At 46.0% G+C, this 23041-nt stretch overlaps 2 protein-coding genes across 8 annotated transcripts in view; one reads left to right on the forward strand and one right to left on the reverse strand.

Annotated features, from left to right (window-relative positions):
* Positions 1-610: 610 nt before the first annotated feature.
* On the reverse strand, positions 611-5404 carry LOC1273752 (endoplasmic reticulum metallopeptidase 1). Of its 2 annotated transcripts, XM_061644896.1 has the most exons (7): positions 5099-5404; positions 4694-4980; positions 4438-4498; positions 2947-4352; positions 2147-2883; positions 1777-2062; positions 611-1701 (listed from the first exon to the last, which is right to left on the reverse strand). In XM_061644896.1, the coding sequence occupies exons 2-7, from the start codon at positions 4700-4702 to the stop codon at positions 1534-1536; spliced, it is 2667 nt and encodes an 888-aa protein (XP_061500880.1). In that variant the 5' UTR covers positions 4703-4980; positions 5099-5404; the 3' UTR covers positions 611-1533. The 2 variants fall into 2 exon arrangements, with proteins under 2 accessions (XP_061500880.1, XP_061500879.1); XM_061644895.1 differs by having other exon boundaries at positions 4694-5404.
* A 3561-nt stretch (positions 5405-8965) lies between these two features.
* Positions 8966-23041, forward strand: part of LOC4576976 (translational regulator orb2) — a 38461-nt gene continuing 24385 nt past the window's right edge. Inside the window, exons 1-2 of one of the 6 annotated variants that reach the window (XM_061642582.1) lie at positions 8966-9323; positions 11598-13322. In XM_061642582.1, coding sequence (XP_061498566.1) covers positions 13305-13322 — 18 coding nt within the window. In that variant the 5' untranslated portion in view covers positions 8966-9323; positions 11598-13304. Of the gene's footprint in view, positions 9324-9395; positions 10448-11200; positions 11347-11597; positions 13323-23041 lie in introns of those variants that run through there. The other 5 variants (XM_061642583.1, XM_061642584.1, XM_061642580.1 and 2 more) reach the window with 5 other exon arrangements.

A 23041-nucleotide genomic window follows, 5' to 3' on the forward strand; every position in this document is an offset into this window, starting at 1 on the left:
ATGCTCGTACGCGGTGTTGTATGTCACTCAATGAGGCAGTTGAAGGTGTGCAAACCGGTAGAGAATGGGTCAGATGATTATGGGTAAACTATTGTTTTAAGCTGTTGGTTGTTTGGTGTGATTTATGTAATTCATAAATCATATGATTTATTTGGTATTTTGTTGGTTTAGCCCAATCGTTTCAACAGACTAGCTTTTCTATGTTTATGGGAAAAATGCATTTTTTGCTCAAGTATCAGTGAAACGTTTTGCAAAGGCAGGTTGAATGCTCCATATGGGAGAATTAGGAGTCTGTGAGTTCTGGAAAGCATGATATAAAATATAATGTTTTTTATGATATAAAAGAAGATAGAAGTAATGCGTACAAGCCATTCGCACCGAAGAATAAACGAACAAATTAAGCACATTCTACGCGTCAAAACGCTGCATTCAGTATTGCTATCGTCTAATAGATGGCGCCACCAAACAGGTGCATGCGGTTTGAAGCGCAAAACTTGGCGCAAAACGATGGCAACCGCCTTGCAAAGGGAAACATGTGCGGGGCATTTTAAATCAACTACTGGGCCGTTGTTCAAGGGAACAAACAATGATATTTGAGCTACTCTTCAGCTAGTTGTGTAATTAAAGCGTTTTTATTCATTCTTTCAATGTATGGCTAGGAAACAGCTTGGTTGTTTGTTGTTTGGTATGCTATTCCTTTTAATGCTAACTAACTGAAAACAAAAATGCAAAGTATTCTTTTGCATTTGCTCGACGTTAAAGCTTTTCCTTAGTTTCTATTGAGTGGTGTAATTGAAGAAAGATGAAATCGTGAGCTATAGCTAAAGACACGCTTTTAATAACAGTTTCCTGCAATGTTTGGGGGGGTCCATATTTTTGTGCTGAGGACAGAGGACCCGCTGTGTAGTGTGCACTAAGGCGAAGGAACTTAAGTTACTATTATTGCGAATAATATCATAATATCGATTTTTTTTTGCAAGATTCATACGATCCCTAGTGTTGGATTTCTTTGGACTGAATGTGTCTAATTTTTTAGGGGATTTTTTTTATTTTTCCTGAATTACTATCCCCTTAATAACCTACGTCTTTTGTGTTGCTTCAATTATATTAAATTTGCATGCTTTGAAATTTATCATACAATCGAGATAGTTGAACAATAGAGAGTATTCTGTGTGACGCAATGGAAGAAATTCCTTTGGTATGATCGAACTAGAGAGAATCAATCGACTGTAGATATATTTTAACTACAATCAGCGATAAAAGGTAGACTTTTGTTCTGTTTGTTTTGTTTGCTGTGCTACACGCAACTTTCTACAAGCGTGACGTATCGTAAATATCTAATTATTGCTTCCGCCCCACCGACTGGCGACGTCGTAGATTCGTAACAGCTCTTTAAGGCAGTAGAATGGAGAAGGTATACCAGGCGGTAGAGTTAAGTAATTTGCGCTCGAAGTGAGAAAGCTTTAAACTGGTTAATATCATTTTTGGTAAGAAAGTAACACGCGCGTACAGCGCGTAAAATCGGCGCTAGCTTTAGAAAGTGTAACTATTGACGGCAGCCACGGAGGGAACGACATGTGCCCAGCCGGGGACACGCGCCAGAAGGCGATTGAACACGGGCGTGTGCTCCTTGTGGTACTCCCAGTGTGTCGTCGTGACGAGCAGATCGACCAGCGGTCCGTCATACTTCTTCAGCTCGTGCTGCGGGCATAACAAAATCGATCGTTAGCTTCTTTTTTCTACCAGCACAGCATTTGCTAGCTGCGTTCCACTTACGCGCACGTCCAGTGTGATGTTCATCGGTTCGCTCTCGACACCCGCCGTCAGCAGCACGAAGTGTCCCCGCTGCCCGTTGAACTCGATCGGGGTCGGGATTTCACTTAACAAACTCCAGCGCTTCAAGGTCGAGCCCGCCTTCGGTCCGATGATCAGTGAGCATTGAAAGCTGCCCTTCAGCACCAGATGCAACCGATGCTCGTGCTCGCTCAGCTGCTCCTTTTCCCTGAGCGAAACGGTCACTGCCTGCCGCACGACCGGTGCCGGTCCTGGGAGCCAATAGTTTCTACGATGGTGGACAATAGGAAAGTAAGGTATTGCAGTGAGGACAACACAGTAAAGAACGACGCAAATTGTGAATAATGCTTACTCAAACAAAACCTGATGCCAGATCGAGTAAAACGGTATCGCACAGAACAGCTCCTTGTCGCAGGCCGGAATTTCGCGCATCGGCGTCACCACGTCCGGCATCGCGATGCCCTCGATCGTTTTCTTCGCATTGCGATCGAGCTCCTGCAGCAGGAAGCCCGCATCGGTGTACCGCTCGCCGCCGTTGTGGTCGTAAAACTTGCGCACCGTGTGGGTAATGTAGTGCCGCTGTACGGCCGGCGCCTTGACCGCATCGTCGCGGTAAGGGAAGCCGACGTGCGTGGACGTCGCCAGTACCAGAGCGATCAGCGTGATGGCCACCAGCTCCCCGATCAGCTTGTCGGTTTTTTTCAGCAGAAACAGCAGTGGGGTCAGGTAGCTGCAGCTGAACAGCGTCGCAAACGTGGCCAGCGTGCCCACGATCACGTCCGGATTGATGGACGAACCGATGCGTCCGGTGATCGGGACGAACATGTTCATCAGGATGTGGTAGAACTGGGTGCTCCAGGCGAGGGCAACGATTTGGAAGAGCATGTGCAGGAGCAACCACTTGTGGACCGTGTTCTGCAGGCCGAGCATTGAGATGAGCGTGCTGGAGCAGAGCGAACACAGGATCAGCACCATGAAGATGTACGCCAGCCGGTAGCCTGTGAAGGTGATGCCGAGCGTGATCATGCCCCAGAACAGGTTCACACCGTTCAGCCGTGCCTGTACCTTTAGCGCGAGGCTTAGCGGGGTCTGCGGGATGGAATAATAATGGCGTCAGTAGGTAGCAAATGGAACCCGATTGCAAATACTAACCGTCTTGCTTCCGAACAAACGATTGCACAGCAAGTGCACAACGCACTGGCACAGCAATGCCGGACAGCAGTAAACGCCGAGTATGAGATTCGTGGACGAATACCACGACATCGAACGGCCGATCGCATCCAGCTGCAGTCCGATGAAGAAGCACAGCACGCCGCTCGCACCGGCACCGAGAAACGTAGCCAGAAACCCGGTCATCGTCTCCGACCGGATCTGCCTGCCGTGCGTCCCACTCGTAGAGCGGGCCAGCGACAGGAACGGTATAATGATCGAAAGCAGCACCACGGACAGATTGATCATCAACCCCACGTCCGCCGAGTAGGACACAAAGAACAGCCCCAGAAAGTCGTAGAACACCATGTACCCCTGCGCGTACCGTTCCGTGCTGCCCAGCTCGTCCCCGTTAGCGATCGCACGCGTCAGCGCCAGTATGTTGTCCCCGGTGCGCTGCAGCACCGGCAGCGGAATGTAGTCGATCGAGTCGTACCGCGTGTGGTACCGGTACCCGTTCGCCGTGTGCGCAAAGTCCATCCCGGGGATGCGCCCAACGTCCCGAAACACGCGAAAGTCCGTGTCGGACGGGATGACGCCCGATTGAAAGATTTCCTCCGCCGCCGCCTGCGCGTACGGGTGCGGAACGGCCCGCGCGTACGCCTCGATCAGCCACGGGTGCTTTGGGCCGCTCTGGAACAGCATTTCCTTCCCGCCGGACCCGGCCGACTCGAGATTAATGAACGCACGCACATCCGCCGCCCACGGATGCTTGGTGATGAATCCGTGCGACGCCTGCAGGGGCGTTTCCTCGGCCCCGTTAAACAGAAAGATGATCGAGTACCGGTTCACGTCCGACTGGCGGGACAGGACGCGCAGCACCTCCAGCATCACGGCGCAGCTGCCCGAATCGTCGCTCGCACCCGGCGAGCCCGCGACCGAATCGAAGTGACAGTTGAGCAGCAGCGCATGGCGGCTGGTCGACTCGCTCCGGCCCACCAGCTTCACCACCACGTTCTGCACATTGCGGTACACGTTGGCGGCCGACTTGTTCATGTACACGCCCACGTACCCGCCCGACACGATCTGGTTCTGCACCACCAGCTGCTGGTTGCGGTTCTTCAGCTGATCGATGTAGGAAATTTCGCGATTCAGAAAGTCCACCGCCAGCACCTCGTTCGTGTAGGTGCCGGTCGGCTTGGGGCCGAAATCGTTCAGTATCTTCAGATCCTTCCAGGCCCGCTCGGCAATGAACGCGGCCGGGAAGTGGGTCAGGTGCGCATTCCGCAACCCGTCCGGCAGGTGCGAGTTGGTGTAGTTGGTGATGTTGCCCACGACCAGCACGATAAAGATGCCGCCGATGCCCCACCAGGACGATATGCTGTGGACGCTCTTCGCCTTCGAGTAATCTGGTGGTCGGAATGGACAGGGAAGTGGAATGAAACATTGAGAAATCATGACTTCCCCCTCTCCCCTTCTGTTGTTCACACTCACCTATATCCGGATCAAGCACCTTCACTTTCGGGTGCTTTTGTTTGGACGATTGACCGGTAGGCTAAAGAGGTAGGTGGTTCGGTCCAACACATTGCCGGCAGCAACGCAAGAGAGAGAGAGACGGCACATTAATAAACAATGAAGGCACTGGTGCATGAAAACTTTATCGATATATCCAAGCAACCGGCTGACTTCTGCCACCAGCCGTTGAAATATTTATATAATTCGCCAGACGCACATGTACGTTTCTGCTTACCTGAAACATTGCTTACTGATCGATATTCCAGTCCCTCTAGGTACGCTCGCTGTGCCGCTTTGCCTGTCTGAGGACGAACAGTATAAACGCCTTGCCCGTTTTCCTGAGGGGGCTTTTATTAAACGATGCACTGCTGTTGCTTTGTTGGCAGAATTGAAATCAGCTCTTTCCACCAGCTTATCTGTGAACTGGCCGCCGCCCACACGTTCGCCCGTTTGCCTGCACGCGCTCTGCAATATCGATTGAGGTCACTAACCGGCTAAACTCATCATGGCTCCGAGACAGTGCTGGAAAACGAAAGTAGCACAATCGCTTAAATGCATTTCGATTGCACTCTGGCGTATATAATCGAGCACTAATCTACGCGACACGTTCCAATAGAACCATTAATACTGGCCACGTTACCTCCTTCCTCCTTCTCCTCCTTCTCCTATCACTCCTATCACAACAAAGGCACAGAAATGTGGTGTCACGAAAGAGCACACCGAATTCGGCACCAGCAATGGCACTGCAGTTCGGCTTTGTTATTATCACTGGCCGCTTTGTTAGTCGCTGTTATCGGCGCTATTTGTTGCCACTCCGGCACCGAGTGAATGAGCCCTCTTTTTTTTTTCTTATTCCATGCCAAGCGACCGCACCGGGGGACTGAAAATTGGCAAGCACATTACGATACTACGATGAAAAAAAGATTGTTTTTGCGTCAAACGTCTTGCGATAAATAAACAAACACACACACATAAATTTACGCACACAAGCGAGTTCAACTTTGACAGCTTGCGAACAGTGGTAGCCCCACACGGGAAACAATTTTTCGTTTTGCTTTGTTATTTTTCGTTGCTCTTTTCATATTCTGTGTTTTTGATCCCACAAATATCTATTGCTTTTCCATCATCAATAAGCGTTTGCGATTGCATGAAATAAATAGAAGAAAAATAGATTTTTTGAGTCGAAAAATAGCCTGGCGAAATTGCGAATTCTGAGTACTGACTGTATTTGAAAAAGCCGTTGATATGGTCATTCATAAAAACGTACAAACAAATTGGTGTATAGTTCAATGATTTAAATACAGAACCAAAGGTTTTGCACAGCAATACTGCACGAACATCTTTTTGTTTATGCAAAATGATTATTGTATTTAAAAAAAAAAATCCTATGACGCTTTGTCCCAAGCGCCACAGATTAAGCTTAGGCTGAAAATACACGAACCGAGATCGTCGCGGTACCGCAAAATTCGTGGCTTGTTTATAACAGTTGTAGAATAATTGAGCTGTCAAATCTTCCACGCCTCCAATCGCGCCAGCTGTTTGGCAGAGATACCCAACTTCGGTATTCCTGTGATTTTCGCGGTAGCTCGAACCGATTATGTGTACTTTTTCTGGTAGATTTGTTTGAAAACTCGAGTCGAGTAACGAGTTTTGTCTTTTATTTTGCACAAAGTAAGGGAAATTAATATTTTAATTTGCAAATTAATGTACAATATTTCATCTTGGCACATTCAATCGTCACCAGACCTTGGATGAGTCCATACACGAACCGCGATTATCTCGCCTGTCTGTCAGATTTTATAACAAAATTCCCAAGCGCCACAGATTAAGTTTCAACGACAAGAAAATCAAATATCCATTGAAAAAAAAAACGAAAGTGCCATAGCTTCACTGGTTTGCTCAATAGATGACATTTTATAACTCATCATTATACTGCTGACCTTACCTTTTCTTGCAATGTGTTTTGCCTAACTTAATCTAATCGTGGCCTATACCCTTCAAACATTTCGAGCAAAAATCTATATGAATGGTCGGGTGGTGAGATACGTGAGTATCTACACCAACGACCACTACTCAAATCTCACTTGCTTCAGTGCTGGTAGTTTACATTGGAGTTTAGCATTCAAACAATCCTATCTCCATTCTAGTTCTAACGATGCATAACTTCAATGCCAAACCATGCAACAGTACAGAGTGAATGAGAAAGCTCTCCAAGCGAAAAAGCTTCACTGTGTCACTATCCCATCAACAGTTGGCGCTACCAGCTTTTTAGCTATTTTTTGAATGCATGAGACGTTTGCCGTCTGCTAAACGAAGTTTTTTTAGATTCCTTTTAGGTTGAGAACTTGACCCGGTTAGAACCCGTTTAGTGGTCGTTTAGTGGATTTGTGGCACTTGGGGAGTTTCACAATTTCAAAAACGTTATTCGAATGGTACTTTAGGTACCAGAATATGAGAAATTTAAAATGATATCTGAGTATTTATAAAGAAGCTATAAATTCACGTGCAAAAAACTCAATCAAAAGGCAGCAAATTCCCCTTGTTGAATCAACAAACTTTTTTCCATAAATATGCATACACAACCCAAGCGCCACAGATTAAGCTTAAACGACTGGAAAATTGAATTTCCATAGAAAAAAATGAAAGCTCCACAGCTTCATTGGTTTGATCAATAGATGGCGTATTAAAACTGATTATTATATTGCTATCCTTTTCTTGCAATGTGTTTCGACAAGTTTCATCTTATCATGACCTATATAGCCTTCTAACTTTCCGAGAAAAAGTCTATATGAATGGTCGTGTGGTCAGATACGTGGGTACCGACACCAACGACCATTACTCAAATCTCACTTGCTTCAGTGCTGGTGGTTTCCATTGGAGTTTAGTATTTAAACAATCGTATCGCCGTTCTAGTTCTAGCGATGTATAACTTCCATGCGAAACCATACAACAGTACAGAGGAAATGAGAAAGCTCTCCTCCAAGCGATGAAGCTCAACTGGTTGGGGTATCCCACCAACAGAGAGCGCCACCAGCTTTTTCGCTATTTTTAGAATGCATGAGTCGTTTGCCGTCTGCTAAACGAAGTCTTTCTATATTCCGTTTAGGTAGAGAACTTGAGTCGTTTAGAAGCCGTTTAGTGGTCGTTTAGTGGATTTGTGGCACTTGGGAAAACGCACAAGATCCTTTAATCGAGTCGAATCAAAATAAAATTGGTGACTTGCACAGAAAAGTACACGCAATTTCAAAGCAATTTTATTACATTACATATTACATACATTTTGCTACGTGCTGTACTGTACCTGTCGTTAAAACTATGATTTAAAAATAAAAATAAAATATTTGATAAAAGAGTCAGTTGTGCTTTAAATTAGTTAAACAAAAAGTAATCCACCACGTGTTTGGTGGAACAATTATCGCCACGTGTTTCGGACGAAACATATCTTTTGCATGCCCATTCCCCGTTCACGCGTCTAGTTTTGCGTACAAACAGTGCGTATGGAGAAGAAAATACGGTGACTGCCATGCGCTGCAGAAGATTGTTCATCCCCCACTCAATCCCCACGTTTGCTTGGATGGAAAAGTATATCCTTTCCGAATGACTAAACACGCCAACGCGCGCGCGAGAGTGAGAGAGAGTCTCTCTCGGGTAGTTTGTATGCGGCTGTGTTGATGCGCTGAACCTGAACGCAAGAACTGGCAAGCTAAAACGACAGCTAGCTCGAGCAGGACGGGACTAGCATCAGCTGGGTAGCAGTGCAACTGATAATCGTGCGCCTGTGTGTAAGCAAAAACCAAAAAAAGAAAAGAGCAACGCATATTCTACTCGAACGTGCGATATATGGGCCGGCTTTTTTATTTCTTGTATTTCGCCGGTCGGTCGCTGTGTGCGTGAAGGGGATACAAAAGTGAAATGGATGATGGCCATAGCTTGTTTCGCAAGAATGGTCGCACGGGGGTCCGACTAACTTGTTTCCTAGCCACGTTCTCGCGCTCTCTCGTTCACTCTTGCTATCTTGTGCTTGGTAGCACGTTAGCGAAACACTCATAACAATAAAATCATTTGTTTAATGATCAAATCAAACATTTAATTAATGCGTATTTCAAATACCAAAATACCAATTTAGAGCCATTATTTCATGTAAACCTCACAAAAATTCTCTTTTTTTCATACGTTTTAGAGATCAGCTGCTCTGATATTAGCTTCAAGACCAGGATTTATGAAATTGCCTTTTCTTTGCTTTTTAAAACAATCCGTAGTGTCTCAACTTTTAAAATGTTCCGACACTCTGGACAACATTTTGACCATCGCGAGCATCCAGTTGCCCCATAGTGCACAACTGCTCCATCCCGTCACGTGCGTGTACGCCCGTGGCTGGGTATGCGTTCACCCATGTATACGGATATATCACAGCATGCCATACATGAGCTATCGTAGTGTGAAGCTATGGTAGTGTGCGGTGTTGGTAGTAGTAGTGAAGGTACGTACGTAAAGCAGTATTGGAGAGCAGACTGGAGACTGATCAAACTCGTCGTTAGTTCGTCCTCCCGCAGCGGAACGATAGCGCAGATTCTTCCAATCGCTCCGGAACGTAACATCGCAGAGACGTGAAGGTGTTATCCCGATTTCGGTAGCGTAGAACGATTTCCGGTTCAAGTGCCTATCCCGTGTGTATGTGCGTGCGTGTTTGTACCGTGTGGATTCCGTTCAAAACTACTCGCTAATCGTGTGGATGATCCTGCGAGATTAATTCAATAAAACTAGAGGATAAACTAGAGGATCGTGCAGAGTAAACGATGCGGTATCCTGACCGGGGACACGTTGTCCATCATTCGGCCACTCGGTGAAGAGCAAGTTAGTGTTATGTATGTGGTAAATTTGATATTGAAATTGTGAATGTTCGTATGGTTCCGTTATTGAAAATAGTTCTTGAAATACTGCACAGATGGGCAGCAAAAAGTTTGCTCTGGTTCTGGAAAATTCCGCTACTGTATAATATTGCAATACTCCGTAGGCTGCGTGAAAACGTCGCGAGAGGGTGGGGGAGCTTACACAGACCGTGCCCATGCCAGAAACATTCTTCCTATTCTTCGCAAGGGTGTGGTGCATCAGGATAATGTTTATCGGTGTGTTGTGTACGGAGCCGGCTTGTTGCCGGAGTGTGCGTTCATGGCGAACCCTTTCCACCGGGTGTGTCGGTGCATCAGCCAGCGTCAAAGCTTTTCCTCCTTTTCCTCCCACGGTCATTAAATTTGGCCGTACAGGCAAAGCAGCAGCAGCAGCAGCAGCAGCATGCCCGTGCCCTTCCAGCAGCCTTCCCCACACGTCCGTTTGTTCCTCGGTTTCTGCTGTTGAAATGCCCTGAACCTGAGAGCGCTGCTGCACACACTGTGTAGTGGAGTAGGCTGTGCCGGTCGGTTTTTGCGTAGTGGTAGTGCGATAGGCCATGGTAGTGTTCCTAGCCTCCATGATAGTTGTGTGTGCTCAGGCTTGAAAAAAAAATCACAAATATTACTTTTTCTCTCTGTGTCGAGACAAGACCTCGGTTTGCGACTTTTTTGTACGCCATCGTTATTTATACAATTATAAAATCCACAATACTAAAAAAAAATAAAATAGAAATCGCTAAATCGTCTGTGTTCGCTCGATCGATCGACTTTGTAAACGATCTGAGTAAGCGAAACAAAAAAACATATCTTACCTGTGGGTTACGCTATAGCAACGCACACTAGTGCCGGATGAGACAGGGCAGCTTAGCCTAAGCGGACTGTTGTACTCGTGTGCGTATCGCTATCATTTTAGTTCAATTGTCTCCTCTTCAATAGACGGTTTGTGTGTGTTGTTCGTAGTGGTGGTAGGTGTAAAACTCCCGTTATCATATCCTCACCATCGCCGGCAACTAGTGTCGCCGACGGTTACGTGTGCACTTGTTAGACGATTTTTGTGCCTCCTGTTATCACCACGCGCCTCGGTGTAGTTGTCCCGCCAGGTAAGAAGGGTTCAGTTAGTATTGCACACTGTGTTAGGTACTGCATGTCTACAAGTCTCGGTAAATTCTGGGCAATCATGAGGAACTGTAAAAGTGTTGTGCCTTTTCCAAGAGTCTTCAACTCGATTAGAATGTGAATTTCATAGAATAGTGTGTTTCTTCTCTTTCGCTCTTCTTTCCTGTGGAGATCCGCTGGACGTTGTTCTCCATTTTGTTTTGAACGGGGAACGTGTTATAACCGCGACCGGCGAATTGGAGTGTATGTATGTGTGTGAGTCTGTGCGTGTTTGATCGTGAAAAGAGCTGACTTATTCATCGCAGAATCTATTGTTCAGGCACTTCTTAGGAAGGAGTCAATACAGCGTTGTCAGACTTAGCGGATTTGCGCAAGTTTTGTGCATGTGCATGGTGATGAGTAACTTAACCTGCATCGACTAAACCACTTAGCCAAAGGTGTTACACATTTTTCACCTGTGTATTGTTCTGCAATACAAGACTGCAGGCAGCAAGAAGCTCCATGTGCGCGAATGTTACAGCCGAAACCATTTTGACACGACCTACACACAGGCACACATCATCCCAAGCTGCTGCTCGATTGCAGATTCTTTCTCTCCCTCTGTTTGACCATCGTGCCGTATTCCGTCTCGCTCTGAGCTCTGTGGTGCGTCTTCTCGCTTCATCATTTCGCATGATTTTGCTCCATCCGAGCAGCACAGCAGCACACACACGCAAACTCGGTGAGCGTGTGTGTGCTGGTCTGGTTGGGGAAAGCACATCCTCTACCGCTGCTGCTGCTGCTGCTGCTGTATCATTTCGGAAGGATTTATCGAATCCCTCCGAGAAGAAGCAATCTCATTGCTGTTTCGTGCGTCGCCTGCTGCGGATCGTGCGTGGCAAAGGTTCGTGGAAAATCTGTGTGCGGCCGTCGTCGTCGTCCCGTCGGCTGGTGTGGGGCTGGATGTTGTTGAAGGACAGTGCCGCCACCAGAACGATGCCGTCGGTACACGGTTCAAATACACGGATATAATTATCAGATTCTTTTGCGTGTGATTTTTGGTGACGAAATTCCTTTCAGCAGTCGGTTTTATTATTTTTTTGTACTAATTTCCTGTTTGTTTACTTTTTCTTATCGTTTTTTTCTTTCCATCAGCCAAACAGCCACCTTTACTGTTCTTCCTCTTTGCGGAATTGTGCAAGACATTTCTGTGGTTCTCCGTGTCCAGCGCTTTTCTGCTATGCTGTGCGTGCCAAGTGCTCACCGTGTGTCATTAATCGGCTGAATCCGGTGCGGTGTGCTTTCAGCAGTGTTTGCCGTATGTACTGGAAGGGCAGAAAAGTGTACTGTGTGTTGTGTGGTGGTGCTGCTACAGCTGACAAGTCCCAAGTTGTGTGGTGCCAGGAGAGGAGGTGACTTCATTACTCATCGACCGGAGCAAGAGCTTTTGAAAAATTCGGCAAAGAGAGAAAAAAAAAACAATTCAAGTGTGAAAAGTAAAGGGAAAGCGTGCGAACGAAGAAAGGCAACATCCTGCGAACGTTCTGTGCCGTTACAACCCGGGAGAGGCTGTGTATTCGCCGCATCGACGAGAGATCGGGGCGATAAAAGGCGAGCAAAAAGACACGAACTATGAATACTTAATCTCCCTTGCGCGCCTGGCAGCAGACTCTACTACAAACCTTCCGAATGTGTAACGGACAATCGCCACAGCAGCAGCCGCAGCAGTAGCCGAAGAATAGAAGGTTTCCCCGTCGAACAAAACAGCAGGGAGTGCGTGCGTGCGTGCGTGCCAGATTGTTTGCCTGGCGCTGCTGTGTGGTGTTTCTTGCGCGAAAAAGAAACAAACAATTGACGTGTTTGTTGTGCGTACGTGTGTGTGTCTGTGTATTTCTTATACGAAAAAATCGTTCGTAAAAAGGTGGACGGATAACATCTGACCACTGAGCAGCACTACCTTTTTGTGTCTCGACAGTAGCGGTTTTGTTCGGATCAAGTGCGCACTCTAGCCAGCGAAGCAATCGCGCTTGCTGCCAATGAACGTTTATTTATTTATTTATTATTTATTTTGTTTTGAACATTCCCGTGTGAGCAATTCGATCAGTGTGAATCACCCACTGGAGGCAAAAAATCGCTTCGACGACTTCTTGCTGGTTCATCAAATCGAGCGAAGGGGCAGTGTCGCTGGTAGAAGATTCCCTTGGTTTGTCAATATCATCTGGTGTTGTACCATCGTACACTAGTAGAAGTGCCGGAAAAGGCAAAAGAAGGAAAGCCAAGTAGAAGCACGCGAAAAAGGAACGGAGCCAGATCTGAACGACTTCCAATCTTGCTGTGACACAAACACACACCCACACCGGATAACAGTGTACTCCCCATACACCATACGGCAGAGTATACGGGACAGAAACGGATGACGACCGTTGACAACTGACTACTACTACTACACACGCGGATTTGCTTCTTTGCAATCCCGCATGGTTGCTCCCTGTGCGAACGTGTGTTGGTGAAGCAGCAGCATCTAACGACCGTACAACACTCACGCACACACCACTACGCGGTAATTTTCAAGTGTGCGTGTGTGTGTTCACCCAACATCATCGAACAGATTTGTGCTGTAAAGTAACGCAAAAAAAAAAACTCCAATCTGCAACATTCGGTGACGACGGCATTGGCCACGCAAACGTGTTCCCTACTCTTGAGTGAGTAAAAAGTCAAGCGTCACGCGTTTGAAGGGAACGAAAAGTACACGGAAGACGGCCATACGCGCGATACACACACACACACACGAACAAAGACTGCCCCCGAAACGGCAGGACGATTCGGAATTCTCTCCCGAGAGTGAAACCAACCGACGAAGGGATGCCTTCCCTGCAACAGGTGAGTGTTTACTTATTCGTCGTCACCGGAGTATCGTTTCTGGTTTCCCTATAACGAGAGGGGGAGAAGGGAATACGTTCGTTTGCGCACTCACTCCCTACACTGTGCACCATGCGATACACATTTCCTCATTTTGTTTCCGATGTACACGTGGCGGCAGGCACTGCAATGTGTGCCCCCCCATCATCATCCTAGGATATCGTTGTGTATGTTGACCCACCATATGCTCCTCTTTACAGCTGTGTTATAAATCACGCCCAGATTGGATATATTTTGTTGTGCTTTCTTGCACCCACACCCACCCACCCACCCAAGCAAAACCACCGAGAGAGAGCAGCATGATGGAGGTTATTGACATCGGTGGAATAACTTCTGTATGTTTCTTGGGGTTTGGCCTGGATGCAGCGAGGCATCAACGTGTTAACATTTCCCCTTCGTGTTAGGTGCAACATTATTTGACGCTAATGATGGGTTTATTTCGCTGGACCACATGCAATGGTCGATTTTTCATTTGCCCCAAAAGCCACACAATTGTACCACGTGTGTGTGCTTGGGCGGTGTGAAATCATCAATTCGATTAAACACGTGTCCAAAACATAAGGACGCAATATAAGTACGATTGATTACGGTTGGCTACGTTTCCGCGTTGCCATTTGGCCACAAAAGTGCACAAAAGCGCTAGAGTAGGAGTCAGAATTTCGTACTATTTCTTCGACACAATGTAGAATACAGATTTGAACAATCTGTTTAGGCAATACTTTTGTTAAGCGTCCAATTCTTTCGTATCTGAGGTAATTTTTCGTGTACTAAGACTCATTACACGGTTAAACATTTGTTACGGTGTCGATGTCAATAATAGCCGCTTTCTTTACTGAAAACTACTTGGCAAAATTTCTGGCAACAGTCAAGCATAAAGTACCGTAAGCGACAAGCAACCGCTCCAAAACACAAGATCGCGGCGATGGTGGTGGGGACACGGTGATCTTGAAGCGTAAACACAACCGGACCAACCGGGATCAACCTGTTGATGCGCCTTGCGCTCGCTGATTTAATTCACCTTTCGCGTATACATTACAATAATTAGCCCACCAGCTAGCTTGTATTGGCCCGGCGGAGGATATGAACTATGCTGGAAGCTCAGCTCTCACAAGTTTTGGATGTTTAAAAAGTAGCGGCGGAGAAAGAAGGAAATGGGTTTGGTTGTTTGCTGGTTGTAATGAAATAGATGAACGTGTTGTGGAGTGGAATCACCCAGCCATAAGTGTGCGTTTATCCATATATTAGCGACAAAGATGATTAACAAGGTACGGGGAACTATAGTTGTGATTCGGCCTTTGTTTAGATACAACTAATATTCAGGCTCGTGTTGTTTTCTGTCCTTTTGTTTGTGCACAATATGTAAAAGTGTGTAAAAGAGTAATGTTCAATTGCTACTTATTTAGACAATTTCACAACCACGATGCATCTCTTTCTGAAACAGGCAATCGAAATCATTTCAAAAATGTAACAACTGTAGTTTTTCACCCAGCGCACGTCATAAAATGGTTCACAGCTGCGCTAGATCAAATCTGTTACCCCAAATTAGCAGCTGCCCCCCCTTGCGTGTGCACAGGCCTCAGACATCAGCTAATTGGTGAAAAGAAAGGCGCTTCGGAAAGCTTCTGTCGGGAACCTTTGGTTTAGTCATCGCCCGCGTAGCTTACGGTAGTTTTCCCTCCCAATTTTCTCCACACTGCTTCGCGCACTACTTCCCACCGGTTTGGGTAAAACTTTTGGCGACGCGAAAACACTTCGATCCGTTTACCACCCATCTTCGCGTCCCCCATGTGTGTGTGTGTGTGTCTGCGTGTTTGTTGGATGGATGGCTGGTCAACTTCGACATCATCATCCCGAGACCGCGCACGACCCCTCTGGGGGGGCTCTTTGGGGGTAACGAACCGCGGCGTAAAGTAAAAGTGTGTACTACAGGCTCCGCTCCATGTGTGCGTCGCGCTTGCGACGCAACGGCGTGTGAATTATAGCGTCCACGCCGTTTTAATAATGCCCCCACTGCCGCCGTTAGGTCGCCAACGGCTCAAAGAGAGGTGGTGTGTTGATGTGGTTAAAAAAAAATATACGTCAACATAAATTAATAAAATACTACCAAGCAGTACGCTTTCGGGGGGAGCATATGGTTGTGGAGTTTCCCGAGCAATGTTGACGCCCGTTAGCGAAAGAGGCCGCGATTTTTTTTTGATATCTTTGGCTACAGAGCACACAGGACACATTCACCTAACGGTGCTGGACTTTCTTCGGATAAACCCCGTAGAAAGGCTATAGGTCGCGGATCTGCGGACATTGCCCAAAAGAAATGCGGGAGAAAGCTTACAGTCGGGGGCAAGTTGTTATAAAAACCATCAAATTGGTAATTGCATCGGATGAGTGCGCGCGTGTCGCTTATGTTGTTAATTTGTCCCTCCCCGTGCACTTTTGGCTTGGGAGCGTTGTATAAATGTCAGATGGTGAAAGTAGTGCAATCTTTAAATGATAGATCGTCTTTATCCCTGTATTTTGTGATTTACAAATACATTTTATGGCTAAACTTTAGTTATTATTTAGCATCAAGCTGTCCAAATAATTTGACCATTTTTCCAAGACTTTTACTGTAGCAAGTTAAATGTTTCTACTCAATAAAACGGCTCCCAACGGATATTTGATATAGCGGAATTTGGGGCAAGTGTGCCATACGGGGCAAGAGTGCCACCAAGCATTTTTCCTTAAAAACTTTAGTTTAATGATCAATTGTGTATACAGTTGGTTGCTTTCCAGTGACTAAGTATTCTGAGCCTAATTGCATATAGACCAATCGATATTTCCCATTGTTTTGAACTTATTTATATTGAGTTTCAAAATTGAGCAGAATATTATAATTTTTTAATCCAACCAAATAAGCTCTCAAAAATCATGCGAACAATCAACCGAGAAAATATTTACACCACCGTATAGCTGAGAAAACGTGAAATTTTTTGTGGGGTTAGTTGAAAAAAACTTTTTTTTTGTCACTGAAAAATTCAATTTCAAAAAAGTTACAACTTTTGGGGCAAGTGTGCCATCTCTGTTTGGGGCAAGTGTGCCACCATCTTTCATAGGCGCGAGCTGTCAAAAATGTAAACATTGTTGTAGCGTGCTGCGGAATGGTGCGCTATTGTGAGCGGATTCCACGCCAGAAAAACAGAACAGTAACAAACCATATTGTGGTACAGTTGGTGGTCAAAAAGGGTTCATTGGTGACTAAATACATGTAGGAATAAATACACTAGTGGTATAAACGTAATAATTACCAATTATCTAAGAAATACGGTTATTTTAACCAGGTGGCCGTCTTGCCCCATACGAGTGGCACTCTTGCCCCATAGCCCAAAAAACAACGTCTTTTTGGACCCTTTTTAAAACGCTTCAAAAACTGTTTTATTTGCACTTTTTTCAAGCGAAACTCATTTATAAGTGAGGAAATAGATGTAAAATGGTTATGAGATTTAAATCGGCCTTTGAAAAACATGTTTTAGTGAGTTGTAACTTGAAATGCTTAAGGTGGCACACTTGCCCCAAGTTCCGCTAACAGGCGATGGTGACACCAGGGATGTGATGATGGGAGACCAGGGAATGATGGGTAAAGTAGGCAAAAATCCGGAGTCGACTCCGATCCGACTCCAATAATTTTGGAACCGACTTTGGAAGGTAGGTCCGCCCAGCATTATCCAGAGCCGTTCGGAATCGTCTGAACCCGTCCGAAGTCGTCCGGAGTCGTCTGGAGTCGTCCGGAGTCGTTCGGAGTCGTCCGGAGTCGTCCGGAGTCGTCCGGAGTCGTCCGGAGTTGGAGTCGTCCAGAATCGTCCGGAGCCGGCATTTGAAACTAAGGCCTGTACACAAAGTGCACGCGCAAAGGGAAAGACAAACATAAATACAACGAAATGAAATACCTGATCACAAGCACATTGCATCGGACGGCTCTGACTCCGGTCGAATCCGGACAACTGCGACCCAGACAATTACGACTCTGGACGACTCCGGACGACTCCGGATGACTCCTCCGACTCCGGGCGGAACTAGTGATTTTCCATTTTGCCAGAGTCGCAAACGGACTAACAGTAGTTGGAGCCGGATCGGAGTCGTGGGTGCGCTCCAGATAGCCCATCTCTAGTACATATGCTTACTTGTGGAGCATAAAGTTATTATCTTAAATGCATGTACACCCACCGTCAATTGTGATCTGTGCAGGAAATGTACGTTTGTGGGCGGATGGAGAGGAAACATTCGCCCACATGCGTTGTTCTCATTCACACAAACACCCACCCACTGTGTTAGGTGTGGCGGAACCACTGCCAGCAGCTTCCAGTGAAGTCCGACTTGAAGGCATAGGTGTGTGTGTGTGTGTATGTGTTACATGGATGGATGTGACAAACGTCAAACGGCGGGAACACGCTCCTGTTCCTGTGCTGGGATTGTTATTTCTTTTTCAATTTCCCACAGAGAACGGATGCAAAATCATCCTTTTATGCGATTGGTGGTAGGAAACATCTGAATATGTCATAAAATCGAAATGCTTCTCTCATGCTGTGTGTGTGTGTGTCTGTCTCTGCAGGTAATAACATGCTTGAGTGTCAGGTCCGCTGTTGTGTGCGCTCCACACCATTAAAGGGAAATCGAATGTGGGCGATGGCAGTTATCTGTGAAGCAAAAGCTCACACGCCCTCCCTCCTATTCCACGACGGTGTTGAGGGGGAACAGTAATACACTTATTAAGTTAATAGAAATATTCTCACCTGTCAGGCTCTATAGCATGCCCGAGCGTATTTTGTGCTGCACAGCGGGAGGAGAAAACATGCGCGCCCCACTGGTTGCTCGAGTAGAGATGCTCATTTCCTCGTCCAGTGTGTTCTACGCCCCCAACCACTGCGCTCACATTGTGTGACAGGCGTGTGTCACACCAGCATCGTTTGCGCTTTGCATACCGGAGTGGAGAGTAGTACGTGGCTGTGTGTGTGGTGATTGTTGATGTGTATGGTATTGTGAAATGATTGGTTGAACATGATGCAGCAGCGGTCATGTGTGTTGACCTTTTCCCTGCTACAGTCGCGTCATAAGTGACGCAACTGTGAATGATGATAGTTTCTCGAACATCAGATGAATTAGATACTGAACAAAATGTGTGAGTGGTCGTAGTGCTAGTTTATATCGAAGCATGATTCACTGTTTGTATATTTTCCAATATGAATTTGCTCCTTCTAAACCTAAACCTTTTATGGGACCCTTTCCGTTTGAAACTCGTAGGCTGAAATTTCAGCCTGTCAGCTGTTTGCATTGTATAGCAGTTTTCGAGCAGCTATCTAAGTGAGTATAATATACAGGTGGGCTTATCCCAAGGTGTATGAATTTAGAAGACTGATTATCATCGCTTCTGCTTCTTAATGAAGAGTGTTTTGAGTATTCGTCAAGCCTCCAGAAAGCTCGTTGGAGCAAAAGTTTTCACTCGTTCTGTTAAAAAGTGATGCTCAAAATTGGTTATAAAAAAAAGCTATGAGACCACCTAGACTACATACACTTTGATTCTATATTGCATCACCTGATTTCTTTAATGCACCTTGGGATAAATGTAAACAAACCCGTGTTTTCGAGCAGGTACTCGAATCGAATTCTAGCTTTGTGGCTAGAATAATCTAGACTGAAAATTGCAGGCTAGTTTTTTGTGTGGTTTTGTATGGAGTGTTTACATGATTTCAGCCTCCAACTGTCAGACTCCATACAAAAAACTAACTAGAATCGTGAAGGCCCCCTATATTGGTTTCTTGCATTTTTACAGCTTTGTTTTTGATGTCATTTTCATTGGATTTCAAAATGCTATTATTTGTTTATTTGTTATCCGCTAATTATTGTTTTTAAAAGGATGAAATTTTTATTAATGTAAGAAACTCACCGTCTTGATTTGATTTACAAGGAAATTTGCAAAAGAAATAAATTAAATGTAATTAAATTCCAAAAAGAATGACGGTAATATATTGTGAAAGAATAATTTGGCGCTACTTTGTTGTAATCGTTTTTAAACTAGCGTTTCAGTATTAAAGGCTTTATCTGCTCTACTTTCACGTACACATGCACAAACGCTCTCGCTGCACGTTCGTGACGAATGCGCCTGAAAGCCGCCATAGATGCATTTCCTCTTTAATCACATTGTCTCTCTAGCGTGTCGCCCCTCTTGCGGCCACCAACACCTTCCCGCCGGCTTTTTGTTGTGCAGTGGGTTGCATCGTTAGTTTGCGCGAGCCCCGTTCTACGGTCTCGTACCCTCGGACTGGGAGCTGCTGGCGTACACGCGTACGCAAGGCAAGAGGAGGAGTCCCGGCAGTAGAGAGAGCAGCAGCGTGTATGTATTGACGACGACGACGACGACGACGGCGGCGGTATCGTCATCGTCGACAATCCTATCCAGCACAGGATGCAAGCGGGAAAGAAGCACTTCCGACTGTTGAACATCCTGTTGCACATCCTTGTTGAAGCGCGCTCTCTTGCTGTTCTCTGCTTCTGTGTCTCTGTTTTGCTTTTGTGTTCAAGCGTGACGATCCTATTGGGGCACTCTTCTTCGCTCCGTGCCCTTATGTGGTGTAGTGTACAGCCCATTGCGTGTCCCATTTCTAGCCCTGAACCAACCAACTGTCTGTTGCGCTGCTCCACCCTGGTGGCCGGATTTGTTTCTTCTGCGATTCGAAACAGGAAAACGATATGTGTGTGTGTGATGTGTGTGTGTGTGGCGGTGTGTGCGCCCACGGTGTTGAAGAGAATGGGCTCCACCGTGGGTATACTTGCCTGTTTGCCGTGTTGCGTGGGGCAAACGTTCGTATGATAATACCGGTACGTCGTACCAATACATTCATTCACACACACCATCCAGGATCTATGCAGGAGAGGCATTTCTATAATTCAAGAACAAACCGTTTTCAGGTCCAATAGGCTCTGTAATATTGCGAGCAAGCAGCAGTGTACGGTTCAAAGTTGAATGCTCGGATGGCTTTTAAAAGCCTTTTGTGTGCACTATTAGTGGTGGGGAGGGTTCGTCGCTTGGCGTGATGGTGGTACCGCTTTTAACGAGTTAGATCGCTTGCCGTATGAAAGAAGAACAAATCGCATGCATCCATCCACTATTGCAGCACACACACACACACACGGGAGAACACTTGCACCGAGTCAACTTTCACCTGCCTCGACTAAGACGCCGCCGCCCCTCTTAGCAGCAAGTTAACTTGCTGAATTGTTTTGACGAGTAGACGAGATATGCCATTCCACCTTCGTGTTGCAACCCGGGCGTGTAGGCCTGGAGGAACGATGGGAAGTGGCCTCGGTTCTTGGCGGAAAAGCAGATTATTCGAAGAGAGAGAGAGCCGATAAAAGGTGTGAAGTTTCCGTTGTACTGTGTCGGTTGCTTGTGCCTGGTGTGAAACGCATTAGTGGGCCAATAGATGTGCGTATGTGTGTGCAAACATGGCATTGGGCGTGGCAGATGGTTGGCTGACTTAATCGCATTATTATGGTGGATTGGCAATGAAAAGATTCACACTTCATAAGATTCATTCATTCACGTTTCCCGATCGAGTTGTGTGTATGCAGTAGATTTATGGTATTTTGTATCATTTTGTTTTTCATGTCAGTCATTCTTGCAATGTTTATTGTAAAACTTGCTTTAATAGATATTTTTTTGTAGCTCAGTTCATTTAGTATTACTCGCGGGATCACAAATGGTGGACTCGTGTTGTGCCGTTTTGTACAAACCACCAGGCGTCTCCATTGAACACATTCATTTGTCAGGCGGTGGAGTTCGTTTCATATGCCGTTGAATACTTGCTAGACGCTGCTTACAAATGATCCCTTTTCATTTTCCGTAACAAGTCTTGCCGTTGTGTGTGTTTAGTTTCTTCCAGCCACACATTAATGAGCATCCGGATACTTCTCCGTTAAAAGCATTCTTGTTAAGTTAATTTGACGCTCACTTTTCCCACTTCCTGGTATCGGTCTGCTCCATCCGATCTTGGAGGCGTTTGGCGAAACACACACACACACACATACACTATCAGCAGATTGGTTGACTTATTGCATTGACAAACGGGCGCTGATGTGTTGTGCTCACCATTCTCTTGCTTCTACTACTAGGAGCAGCATCATCATCACTGTTTTAACAATAGCCTTACCTGAAGGACATATTTGAAAAACTTGCCCTGTGTTAAAGTGTGTACTATGCTAGTGCATATCACTCAAAACGGCGATCAATGCTTTTGGAGAAAAGTGAAAACTCTTATGCGTCTCCAAACTCCAAAGCGTGAAATCGCCAAGCTTCTGTAACGCGAAACCAACCACCCTGTCTGTCGGGCAAGGACGTCTTCCTTTGCTGCTGCTGCTGCTGCTGATTTCCTATGGTATGCACTGCACGCACACACCACATACGGATGCGAGACAGCAAGACAATTTCTCCACCAATTGGCGCAAACTGGTCGCAACAACAGCGTGGAAGTAGAAGACATCAGATGCTCAGATAATACCGCCCTTTGGATGTATGGGAAGCAGAGTGAGGCTTGTGAGCATTCATGATATTCCAGTACTCAACAGCACGGCGACCTAAACACACTCAAGAAGGGCCTACGAGAAGCTGTGTCGCTGTGTGGCTATCTGCAATCGTAAAACCAAAACCGGGGCCCCACGTTCATTCCATCGGGTAGTGGCTCTCAGGCCAGTGCGGTGCTGTCCTGTAATCGAACTTTGATGAAGCATTTCAGTGTGTTTTAGGCTGCTCCTAAGTAAAAGTGTTCAGGGAGTGAGGAGTCTTTTATTGGGTGAAGTGGTAACGTTGTTTTAAACAAAAATTGCGTAAGTTGAATGTATTGCGAAGTTCAAATAAAAGTGAAAACTAATTGAACACACACTAGCTGAGTGTTTTATATGTTGTTGTGAAAAATTTTAAATTTGAATGAACACACACACACACATTCAAAGTGTCCGGGGGATGATTATAAAAGAGATCATCCCATGTTTTATGCAGTTTCAATAGATTTTGATGATAGTATAAAATTAATCATTTATTTCACCTTCTACTCAAACCGACCGACAAATAGCAGGAGAGGGCTGACAAGGAGAGGGAAGGTTACCGATTCTGATCGGTGTATAGTTGTGAAAAAGTCACGTCGGTTCACGAGAGTGGTAGTGTGTTTGGGAGAAAGTGGTAGGAAATATGCATACCGATGCCCTGCCGTGGGTTAGTTGCGAATCGGCGAATTCTGTAACAGGAGGGGAACCACACCACCGTGTGATGTGGTGAACGGTGGATGGGTTGAGGGCCCCAGAAGAGGACACTGTGTGCGTGTGTGCGTGTGTTTGTGTGTGTGTGGAAAACATTGGAATGACATTGTGGCGCCTCATTTGATGATGCTGTGCGTTGTGTGTTGAACTGTTGTTGTGTTCCTCTTTGCCAGTGCTGCCTATATTCACTTGCGCTTACATACACACAGTTAATACAGATCGTGCCGATTGGTGCAGGAGGGAGCAGGTGTGAAGTTGCTGCCGGGTGAAGGGTACATTGTAGGCTATGTTGTTCGTGGCCACTACCACCAACCTTGCACTGTTTTCAGCAAGGGCGTGTTAGCAAAAAAAAGTAGTAAAATCAGTAGCAAAACGGAAATAGAGAGAGAGAGAGAGAGAGA

Source organism: Anopheles gambiae, chromosome 2, assembly GCF_943734735.2.
Source record: "Anopheles gambiae chromosome 2, idAnoGambNW_F1_1, whole genome shotgun sequence".
NCBI classification, from domain to species: domain Eukaryota; kingdom Metazoa; phylum Arthropoda; class Insecta; order Diptera; family Culicidae; genus Anopheles; species Anopheles gambiae.

Excerpts from the sequence above, each read along its gene's own strand:
- LOC1273752 (XM_061644896.1), bottom strand. Across the intron at positions 2,884-2,946 it reads GTTTGTTCGGAAGCAAGACG|ACCCCGCTAAGCCTCGCGCT; the intron begins GTTAGTATTTGC and ends TCCATCCCGCAG. Across the intron at positions 2,063-2,146 it reads TGGCATCAGGTTTTGTTTGA|AAACTATTGGCTCCCAGGAC; the intron begins GTAAGCATTATT and ends CCACCATCGTAG.